This window comes from Octodon degus, unplaced genomic scaffold (genome assembly GCF_000260255.1).
Source record: "Octodon degus isolate 3935 unplaced genomic scaffold, OctDeg1.0 scaffold00042, whole genome shotgun sequence".
Lineage (NCBI taxonomy): Eukaryota > Metazoa > Chordata > Mammalia > Rodentia > Octodontidae > Octodon > Octodon degus.
In genome coordinates this window covers 2,329,093-2,339,598 of record NW_004524618.1, presented here as the reverse complement: position 1 = coordinate 2,339,598, position 10,506 = coordinate 2,329,093, and the positions used below count along the sequence as shown (strand labels likewise).

Genomic DNA, 10,506 nt, shown 5'->3' with positions numbered 1-10,506 from the left:
CCTGGAATCCTCTAGACCCAGAAGGGAGGAGGGGCTCTTGTCCTCAGGGCAGGCTGGACTAGGAGAAAGGGAGAACACTGCGCCATGGTATTTATTAGAAGGTTGGATTTCAGTGTGTGCTCTAGACATTACACAACGCCTGCGCCTTGAGAGCAGGAAGTCCGCGGTCCATCCAATGTGCTCGCTACAGGAAGGGGCTGCATCCGACTCCGGGCAGGGACCCAACTTGGGCAGCCCCTCCTCCACGGACCTCAGCGAGGACTGTGCTATTGTTTTTATTTTATTATTTATTTCTCTTTATTATTATTAATATTATTATTTGCTTTTGCTGTGGTCGCTATCATTGGCAAAGTCCCTTTTCCCCTTTCCTGGACATGAGGCTCCCATCTGTAGATTCCACTTTGCGGCTGAAGGTGCCGAAAGGTGCTTGAGAAGTAGCCTTTGACTTCTGTCTGGGAAGATGGTGAGGAAAAAGAGAAATCATTCTTGGCTTTAAAAAAATTTTTAAAAAACAGAACCAAAACTCCCACAATCTATAGGTCATCCCTTACTCAATCAGTGATCAAACTGCCCAAAAGAAAAACAGGCAGGAGAAGCAGGCCAGTGGGCATCAGACCTTGCTCCAGGCAGGTGAAGAGGGCGGGTGCCTGGGGCTTTAGGGCAAACTGAGGTTCCTTCCAGCCCCAGGGGTGTGTCTGGGGGGGGCAGGAAAGGGGAGACAGCAGGAGAGCGTGGCACTGTCAGCTGGACATTTCCCAAATCTAGGGCCACCTGTGGCCCTGGCCCAGGTCAGCTCCCACTGCCACTTCCGTGTTCAGGAGATTCATGATTTAAAAAAAGTCAAAAACAAAGGCCCAAACAAAATCCAGAAGGAAAAGCTCTGGGGGAGTGGAGTGAAGAAGGGGTGGGAGGGCAGGTCTCAACACGCCATTCCCAAGCCACTGGGGCAGGGGAGGGTCCCCAGTGTCCGCTGCCCATGGTGTGGCGTTAGCTGGCCACATAGTGTTTGGTGGACGGCTGCCCATACACCCTGTAGAAATCCTGGTGTCCAGGCTGCTGGGAAGCGTCGAGCCAGTCTCTGACAGCCAGGCCAGGGAGGGACTGGGGCACGGAGGGTGCGGGTGGCAGCGGATGGGAGTACTCCTGTGAGGGCACGGTCCAGGGGAAATGGCCGGAGCGTTGGTAGGGCTGGTGGCCGCCATGGTTGGCCACGGAAGAACAGTAACAGTTGTCCACAGAGCAGACGAGAATCTTGCGGCCGCCATACTGCGGGAGCATGGGCTGCTGGGCGGCAGAGCCGTTGGGGTACTGCGATGGGGGGAACACGGGGCTGGAGTGCACCGGCTGCGCGCCACCTGGCAGGGCCACCAAGTGCTGCGTGGAGCTGCAGGGCCCCAGGGGCTGCCCGGCCGGGCCTTCACCGCTGGCTGTGCCTGCTGCCCCGTACTGGCTGCCCACAGAGCCCGAAGACGTCTCTAGGAAACTGGCCTCGGGGAAGGCCGTCGAATGCTTGCGCTTCTCCGCCCCAGAGCTGCTGGCACCGCAGGGGTACAGGGGAACGCTCTGCAGGAAGGGCACTGGGGTGCTGAAGGGGCCTGCGAAGAGGGCAAGGAAAGGTCACCAAAGCTCGCTGCCCCAGCAACCAAGCCTCCACCCTGGGGACTTCCCGCACCTATAGGACCCAACATGGGTGGGCCACACTGCCTAGAGCTCCCCCCCACCCCCGGGAGGTAGAGACCACCATCCCATCTTCAGGCTCGGACACGGAGGCTCAGGGAGGCAACAGCACCTGTCCAGGGTCCCAGCGCTAGAAGAGGCTAGACTGGGACGCGAAGCAAAGTCCAGCAAGGCCACCCTGGGGACCTTCATCCAAACCCAAGGCAAGCTCTTGCTTCCACAGGGACCCCGCCCTCACCTTCCAGCATCTTCCGCAGCTGTTTCTCCTTCTTAGCTACCTCATTGAGAAAAAGCTTGGAGTTCAGGTGGCCAATCTTAGGGGGAGACAGGCTGCTGCCCGCGCAGGTCTGGGTCCTGGGGGCAGTGAGCGGGGCGGCTGCTGTGAGGAGGTGCCACCAGTGAGCCCGCCCCAACCCGAGGCCTGGCCCTGGCCGGTCCCAGCCCAGTGAGTGCAAGCCAAGGCGGGGGGCACCTGCTCACCTGTCCATCAGGATCTTCACGGACTTGGTGTTCTGCAGGGAGAGAAAAGGGTCAGCAGAGGGGAAGGGCAGGCAGAAGCCACCTGCCTTCTGTTTCCCCAGGCAAGGGAGAGCAGAGGGATCCCATTTTTGGGAACCAGAACAGCGATTTTTTGAACACTACCTGCCCCATGCCACTGCAAGTACGTCACAGCTGTTATTTCATCTGAGCAGCTCAGACGCTGGGCTCCACGGGGCCCTCACCTTTCATCTGAAGTGGCTGGGGCCAGGCATGTTTGGAAACTTGAAACGTTTTAGACCTTAGAAGGGAAAGATGGTCCTACATCACTTCTTACTTTTCACCCCAGTCTGGCTCTGTAGCACAACAGACAGCGCACTAGACTTATTTATCACCCCAGCAGGACACTGGGATCGACAAACACTCCTGCCGCAAGATGTTCATGTTTCCACACAGACGCAGAGCGACAGCCAGCCACCCTCAGTTCTGCTCAGCTTCTGCTGCTGAATGAGCTGCCCAGGTTTGTTTCTGCCATTCCCAGACATTCTAAGGTCTCTCTCAAATAGTACACACAGGACAGCAGCCCTGTATCAGGCGCCCCATTTCACAAGTGGGGTTACAGCGCAGGGAGCACCTATGGCTCTCGGGCTGAGCCAGGGAGGAGGCGGGCACAGTGGGCAAGACCCGCGGCGCGGCCCAGCACTAACCTTCATGAAGCTCACATCCTCCGTCTTATCAAAGAGCAGCTGCAAGGAGCCGAGCAGCTTCTTGGCCTCCTGCATGTGCTCGCCAAGCTGCAGCGCTTGCGCCGCATTCTCGCTGCAGAACTTGGCCTGGGCCTTGTCCAGCGCCTCCACCGTCTGCCGCAGATCCTCATCCAACAGCTGGTGCAGCTTCTCGTACTGCAGCCGCACCTCCTCCTTCAGCTGACTCACCTTCTCCTGCAGGTGGCGGGCAGGTCGAGGGGCAGGTGAGTGGGGACCCGAGCAGGCAGGCTCACCCTGGGGAAGGCCACCAAGCAACACGCAGCCACCTCCAGCCCAGGCCCAGGCCCTCACTACCTCCACCAGGCGCTTGTCAGACTCAAGCTTGTAGAGCTGGTCCTCGATGTCCTGTGCCCGCTCCTCCAGCCGGTCCTGCTGCTTCATGAGCACCTTCTGCAGGGACAAGGGGTTCGGGCCGTTAGGGTACCGGCCACAGCCTGTCCTTCAGCCCAGTCAGCCACTTCTGGCCCTATGCAGTCTCAGGGCCTACCAACAGCTGTGGAGCCAGCCTGCTCCCAGCACATTTATATCCTGAGCTTTCTGAGGGCGGGCTTGTCCAAACCCTTTTCTTAGACACACATCATCTCAGTAACACAACGCAGGACGTTCTAGTGTGACCCTCATGTACAGAAAAGACCCAGAGAGGCTGTGCACAAAGCCACACCGCCAATAAGCGGCCCCAGGCCAGGTGAGCTGGCAGCAGGCCCTGTTCTTAACCATGCCAGGACCATCTTAGAGGGGAAAGCCCGAGAGCAGAGGGTCCAATAGTCTTCCCAGCAACACGGGCCCTTGGACTCAGTCCAAAGCCACCCTGAGGCTATGCCTTGCCCCCGGGGTCCTCTGGAGCTCCCTCAGCAAGACACAGGCAGGAAGTTCGCGCTGAGAGCCAAGCCCAGCCCGAGCCCAAGGCATCACGCGGAGCTGCCTCAGCACCTCAGCGCTCACTCGCCTCTCCTCCAACGCCCTCCTGTCTGTGCGAGGCCTGCTCCTGCACACCTCCTCCAGCGGGGTCTCTCCCTTGCTCAAGAACACTCCAGAGTGTCACACTTTTGAGTGCTTCAGCCAGACAGGCAGATGTGCTGCCCAGGTGTGCAGTGCAGGCACCCTGTGGGTGCTTTCTGCCTCCAGAGCCCTCTCCCCTTCACTTCCCTCCCCTCAGCACCCAACTACAGCAACCCTCTATGCACCCCACTTCCAGCTTGCACCACCCTCCCTGTCCTGGCCCTGCCTGGCCGTGAGGTGGGCTGTCACCTTCTGTCCACCGTCTCACTGTGTTGGCCCATCAGGTAGGGAAACCACTGAGCACAAGCCGCTGTTTGAGCTAGTGTTAAACTAAGCTTAACTTTAGCTCTTCAGCTGCGCCTGCCTGGATTCTGATGCCGGGCAGCTCTGCGCGGCTGGCACAGGATGCCATGGATGTGAGAAGCTGCACCGCTCATTAGTTCTAAGTGGGTGCGGCATGCTGGATCCTTTTGTGGTACTGGGAATAGAACTTAGGACCTTGCACTTGCCTGGCTGGCGCCGCACCACCGAACTATCTCCGCAGCCTCAGCACCGTGGTGTGACCTCTCCCTGGGCCTCAACACCGATTTCCCCGCCGCCCTTCACAACCCAACCTCACCAAACTGTTTACTCGCTGAGCAGACCAGGGCTGCTGTGCAAGCCTCCTGCCTGCCTCACTCACTCACCCTTCGCAACATCCGCTTGGTGGGGAGGGGCTCATGGCTCCCTGTGGGGACCTCAGCCAGCTGGCTTCCCACTGCCAAGCTGCCAGCAGTGCCCTCCTCTTGCTTCAAACCAATTCTACACACAGAGGCATTAACACCAGCAAGACTTTAGCCAGGGGCTGGTGAGATGGCTCAGTGGTCTAAAGCACCTACTTAGAACAAGCTAAGCTACGCAAAGCACAGGGACCACAGTGCAATCCCCCAGCACCACATGCCAGCCAGCCCGCCCCCTGGTGGGCTGAGCTGGCCACACACACACAAAATAAATAAATAAATAAATATTTAAAAAAAAAAAAAAAAAACAACCCTGAAAGATTTAAAAAACAAAGACTAGCCAGAGCCCAAATCACGCAGCAGAGGGCAGGGGTTCTGTTCTAAATGGGGAGCCGAGCCCGAGCCCTGCCCACAACCTCAGCTCTGCCATGCCTTCAAACCCCAGGCCTTCCCCTTCCACCTGTCTAACCTGTTTAACAACCCTCCTCAAACTTCTGTTTTGTTTTGAGACAGGGTCCTCACACTTGCTTCTTCCCACCTCAGCTTCCTAAGTGCTAGGATTAAAGGTGCATCCCACTACACTGTGCTGTCCTCAAACACCTGACTGCTTGCTGCCCGACACCCTCACATGCTCAAGAGGACAAGGACCCACGGGACCCTCGGAGCCCAGGGCTTACCAGCTGTCCCAGTCCACTTCCTGACAACACACCCACTGGTACCAACTAGGGCTGCAGCTGCATCCTGGGTGGGGGCCAACAAAGGTGGGGCACAGGCTCCCCACCTCCCACTAAAGCCTCTGAGGGGCAGGGGCAGGACTCCGGCTGTCAGGTGCCTTTCCTCTTCCACGCACTGCTGGGCCTCCCTTCTATCTTGGGAGCCCTAGGTGTCTACTTAGCCTCAGTGTCCTGGGACCCTCTGAGGGTCCCACAAATGTGGGGAGGTGGTCTCTCCTCTCCCATCTTGAGATTACAGAGCTGCCCTCTGCTGCAAAGCTGGAGAGCGGGCAGGAAGCAGAGCTGGCCAGGCTCACTGCCCCTAAAGGCCACCTGAAACTTGCTAAGGCCCGCTTTGGGGGGGGGTGCTGCTCTTTCTCTACCCCATGGAGGGAGGCATCGGGTTGGTGGCGTCCAGGAGCCAGGAGCAGGTCCTGCACATTCTCCCCGGCCCAGCAGCCTCCTCATGCAAGTCCCACCTGCCTCCCCAGGGAATTCTATTTCCCACCTTGGAGAAGCCCCACAGCTGAGGTGGGCCCACCTTTCCCAGGCCCCCACTTGGATCTAGGCCTCCTGAGGGGCCGGGCAGAAGGGAGCACCTGGGTGAGCCTCAGCTCAAGGGCATGGGGGTGAGGACCTGCCAGGTGGGACCTGCCCTCAGGTTCAGGCCTTTCTGGGGCCCCTCCTGGGCCAGAGACAAAAGCATCTGACACAGCCCACCTGGGCCAGGGCTGGCACACAGACTTGTCCCAGAGCAGCCCTCCCACCCTGGACAGGGGTCAGCCTAAGGACTCACTCCTGCCCTGGCAAACCTCAGCTCTCCATGGCGCCTGGCCCAGGCAGACAGATGAGGCACGGGGACTCTGGGCTATATAAGTTAATAAATAATGACAAAACCCACAAGTCAACCTTGCAGAGGCAAGGTCAGGAGGGATCGGGCTCAAGGCCGAGGTGGGGCAGCCCCAGGATGGGCAGGAATGGAGGAGAGGTACAGGGGCTGGACTGCTGACTTCTCCACAGCTCCAGCTGGGTCCCAGCCCCAGGTGAGGCTGCCATCCCAATGCTCTGTCCCAGGGCCTCATGACCCATGTCACTCTCCCTTTCCCTCTCTGCCTGCTCGGGGGTACCAAGCGAACCCCGGTGGGGCAGTCAGTGCAAGAGGGCTGATGAGGCAACAGATAGCACTCTGCAGCGCAGCCCCCATCCTGGGCTTCCCAGCTGCAGAGTGGAATTAGCTTTTGCCATGCAGAGAGCAGCGCTCTGGGGCAGCAGAACAAAGAGGAGCGAGAGAGAAAGCCCCCCTTTGTCTGGGCTTGAATGCCAGGCCAGCCGGGGAGGAAGGGTTCTCAGGGCCAGGGACCCCGCCAGCCTGGCTCAGCCCAGGGCAGGGGCCCCCACAGCACTGCACAAACCAGTACAGGCCTTGGTGGTCTAGCCTAAGGAGAGCCCCATCTCCCAACACCCTACCACAAGAGAGAGGCCTCTCGCACAGCACTTGCACTACAGCATACAGCGGTCAGGTTCACAGCAGTGAAGTCACGCTCAGCTTCCCTGTGCAGGTACCTGGGCAGCATGTGCGCAACCACCACACACAATCAGGGCCACCATGGAGCTAGCCAGGCACACTGTGCCCTTGCAAAGATGCGTGTGCAGGGTATGGACCCTGAGTCACACGTGAGACGCGACGTGCACACATACACAATGACAGAGCTCCTGGAACTACGGAAAGCAGTCCTCAACAGGACAGCATGACAGGCTCCCACCGGTCTGCAGGACGCACAAGGAGGTGAGGCAGGGCCTCTGCCAGAGGCTCCTCTGTGGGATTAGGCCAAGCCAGGCCTTGTCCTCAAACTCCTTGTACCTCTCCTACACACACACACGTGTGTGTGCGCATGCATGCACACACGCATGGCCCTTGCCTTGTTATCCAGAAGAATCTCTGACCCTGGGTCTAGAAGAGGGCTTGCCCAGGGGTACCAGACCTCTGCCTATCTGGATGCCCCAATCATGGGCCCCAGGTCCCCCTCAGCCCCATGGGGGGAACAAACGAAGGGTCTAGGCATGTCCCAGAGAGCAGTTTAGAGCCAATCAGGGTGCTTGCCATGTGGCTGACATGCTGATTTTCCCAGGGCACAGAGGCACACCACGACCTGCAGGCGCAGGCGAGGCCTGTCTGCCCCCCAGTACCACCCCCTGCCTTCAGGCCAATGACTGTGCATAGGGTTGAGGCTCTGACCCTGGGAAGGGGATTTCTAGCCAATGGATCCAGCTCATCTGCAGCCCCTGGGAGGACAGGGAGGGAAACCGACCTAGACTTTCAGGCCTTGCCTGGTCTCTGTTCCCTACTGGTGTCCTGGAGCAGCCTGCTGCCTTCATCTAGGGTAGCAGCAAAGGTGCCGTAAGATGGTCCCACTAGCAAGGGCCATAGGGCCAGGGCCTGGAGAGAGGAGGCTGGGTTTGTGATTTTCCAGGCTTAGGCTCAGGCTCACTCTGGCTGCCACGGCAGCCTCTAGGCCTCCACATTAGTAGTCAAACTCCCTGGAGGGACAATGAGGACCAACGGCTCCCAATCCCAGGGCCCTGGGGCACTGCAGAGAAGGGAGGGTCAAGTGCCTGCCTGAAGGGTGGCACAGATGCTGAGCGGACAGATCTGCTTATCTGGCCTTGATACAACCACGACTCCTGAGCCAGCTCACACCAGGCACGTGTGGTGTGTGTGCACACATGCACACGCACGCGCGCGCGCACACACACACACAAAGTTGCTGACAAAGTTCGGTGGCTGTTTCCATTCAGACCTGCAGAGGAGACAGCAAACAAGAGCCACCCCAAGCCCCAGTGCTCCAGACAGGAGACAGGTCCCCTTGAAGGTAACTGGAACACACCTGCGGCCTCCCTCCTCCTGCCAAGCCATACAGGTCCCTTTTCTTCCGGTCACTACAGACATCTCCAGCAGTCACTGCCCTCCCCTCTCACTTCCCACTGCCAGTCCCAGGCCAGAGAACTAACTGGACAACCCCCTGCACAGCAGCCGCTTCCTGCTAAGGGAGGGGTCCTCTCTCCAGCCCCCATACTTTTGTTGAGAAACCGCAGGCCTCTGCTGGCACAAAACCCCAGAGCCGGCCCACTGGACTGCAAACTAATTATACAGCAAATTTGATTTGCTAACCCTGCCCACAGCCAGTGGTGGCCCTCTGGCCTTCTGGTGGGTCACCGATGTCTAATTGCTGAACAGTGACTCACTCTTGGCCGGCCCCCCGGGAAACAGCCCCTATCTCCATGGTGCCCTGCTCAGTTTCCTCGTACTCAGCCTTGCACTGGCCTCCACTGTCCCCCACCCATAAACATTCTCAGTCCCTCCTCACCCAACCTGGGCCCCAAGTCACACCCGGCTCTGCATTGGCGCTTCAGAAATGGCTCACTCACTTGGACTCATGCCAACCCCTTCCTTCTGGTGTGACTCAACCCCAGGCCAGGGACTGGGGAGGGGCGGAAGAAGAGCCCTCCACCAAAAACCAAAAGGGGAGGGTCAGAAGGCTGAGACAGGAGGATTGCGGCAAGATCAAGGCCAGCTTAGGCTACACAGTGAGCTCAAGGCCAGCACGAATTACACAGCAAGTCTCTAACTCAAAAAAAACCAAACCAAAAAAACAGAGAAGAAAAAAAGAGCGGCGGAAGTGTAGCCTCACCCAGCTCCAAGCCAGGCCCAGGGGCCAGACAGGGGAGGCGGTTTTGACATTGGCTGCGCTGCAGGGTGTATACAAAGGGAGGGGGTGCGGTTCCAGCGTCACTCAGCCAGCCGCCCAGGGGAGCCAGCTGCCTGGAACCGGACTGCAAGGCAGCTCCACCTTAAACCCACAGGCTCCTTCCCCCCTTCCTCCTCCCTCCCAAAAGGTGGGAGGGCTGCGCGCTGCCCCTGGGAGTGCGGACCCCGGGCGAGGAGAACGAGTACTTTTAAGGTTTGTTCGCTAGGAACACGGAGCGGGCTGCCGGGTCTGACCCACAGACGGGAGACGCCGGCCCTAAGACAGCAGAAGCAGGACTCTTCCACAAGCAGCCCTTGCACCAAGTGTTTCTTGTGGAGCTTAAAGCGAACATGGCTGCTTTTGTTTACTTCCTCATTGGTATGCCAGTACCACGGCTCGGGTCGGCCGCAGGAGCCGCACCAGGCCACTCATTACATAAACAGCAGCGGGAGGAGCAGCACCGGGGTCAGTGCCTCGGCGACTTTCCTCGGGGCTCACGGAAACGACGCTAGGGAAGGGAGCTGAGCGAGTCAGAAAAGCGACCCCCAAGCCACCTCTGAGGGTGTTCCCAGCCCGCGCCCACCAGCGGATTCCCAAGAGGGACCCCAGGGGGTCAGGTGCTGGTACAGGCCCAGAAGCGATCCGGGCCGATTCTTCCCAGGACCTTACCCTAAACTTCCAGAGAAGAGTTTAGGGGGCCTCCAGCCTGAAGTCCCGAGGGTCAGCCAGTCGGGATGGGTGTTCCCAGGGTCAGGGTCGGGGTCGGGGTCAGGCGGGAGCGTGTGCGCACGCGGTGCATGTGCGGGGTACTTGCCCGGATCTCGTTCCTGCGGATCTCCACGTCGCAGACCGAGTGTCCCTGATGCGCGCCGCTGTAGTAGCAGCAGTACTGGCACACGGCCACCTGCTCGGCCTCGCAGTGGTAGAGGCGGTAGGCGTTGTGCTGCGGGCAGCTCCAGGCCCGCACGTCGTCCGCCTCCACCAGGAGGTGCCCGCGGGCGGTAGAGGGCTGCTGCAGGTGCGTCTGCACGTGGGACTGGCAGCAGGGCGCCTCGCAGCGCAGGCAGACCTTCTGCGCGGGCAGCGGGGGCCCGCGGCGGCAGAATACGCAGTGCAGCGCCGCCGGGGGCTTCTCCACGTGCAGCGCGTTGAACTTCTCCACGATGTTGGTGAGCTTCAGGTTCTTCTCCAGCCCGGGCTTCTGGTTGTAGGCCTGGTTGCACTCCGGGCAGCGCACGAGGCCGCTGTCCTTGGCCCACGCCTCGCCGATGCAGCCCCGGCAGAAGTTGTGCTTGCAGGGCAGCTGCACGGGCTCCACGAAGACGTGCAAGCAGATGGGGCAGATGAGCTCCTCCTCGAAGCAGTTCTTCCAGTTCTCCGCCATGGCGAACGCGGCCAGGGGCCGTGC

General features: G+C 59.6%; 1 protein-coding gene across 1 annotated transcript; it reads right to left on the bottom strand.

The window, feature by feature from the left end:
* Positions 1-272: 272 nt before the first annotated feature.
* On the bottom strand, positions 273-10,500 carry Trim8 (tripartite motif containing 8). The gene is made up of 6 exons (XM_004631487.2): positions 9,913-10,500; positions 3,216-3,311; positions 2,862-3,095; positions 2,158-2,189; positions 1,916-2,031; positions 273-1,595 (listed from the first exon to the last, which is right to left on the bottom strand). The coding sequence occupies exons 1-6, from the start codon at positions 10,480-10,482 to the stop codon at positions 988-990; spliced, it is 1,656 nt and encodes a 551-aa protein (XP_004631544.1). The 5' UTR covers positions 10,483-10,500; the 3' UTR covers positions 273-987.
* Positions 10,501-10,506: the final 6 nt, after the last annotated feature.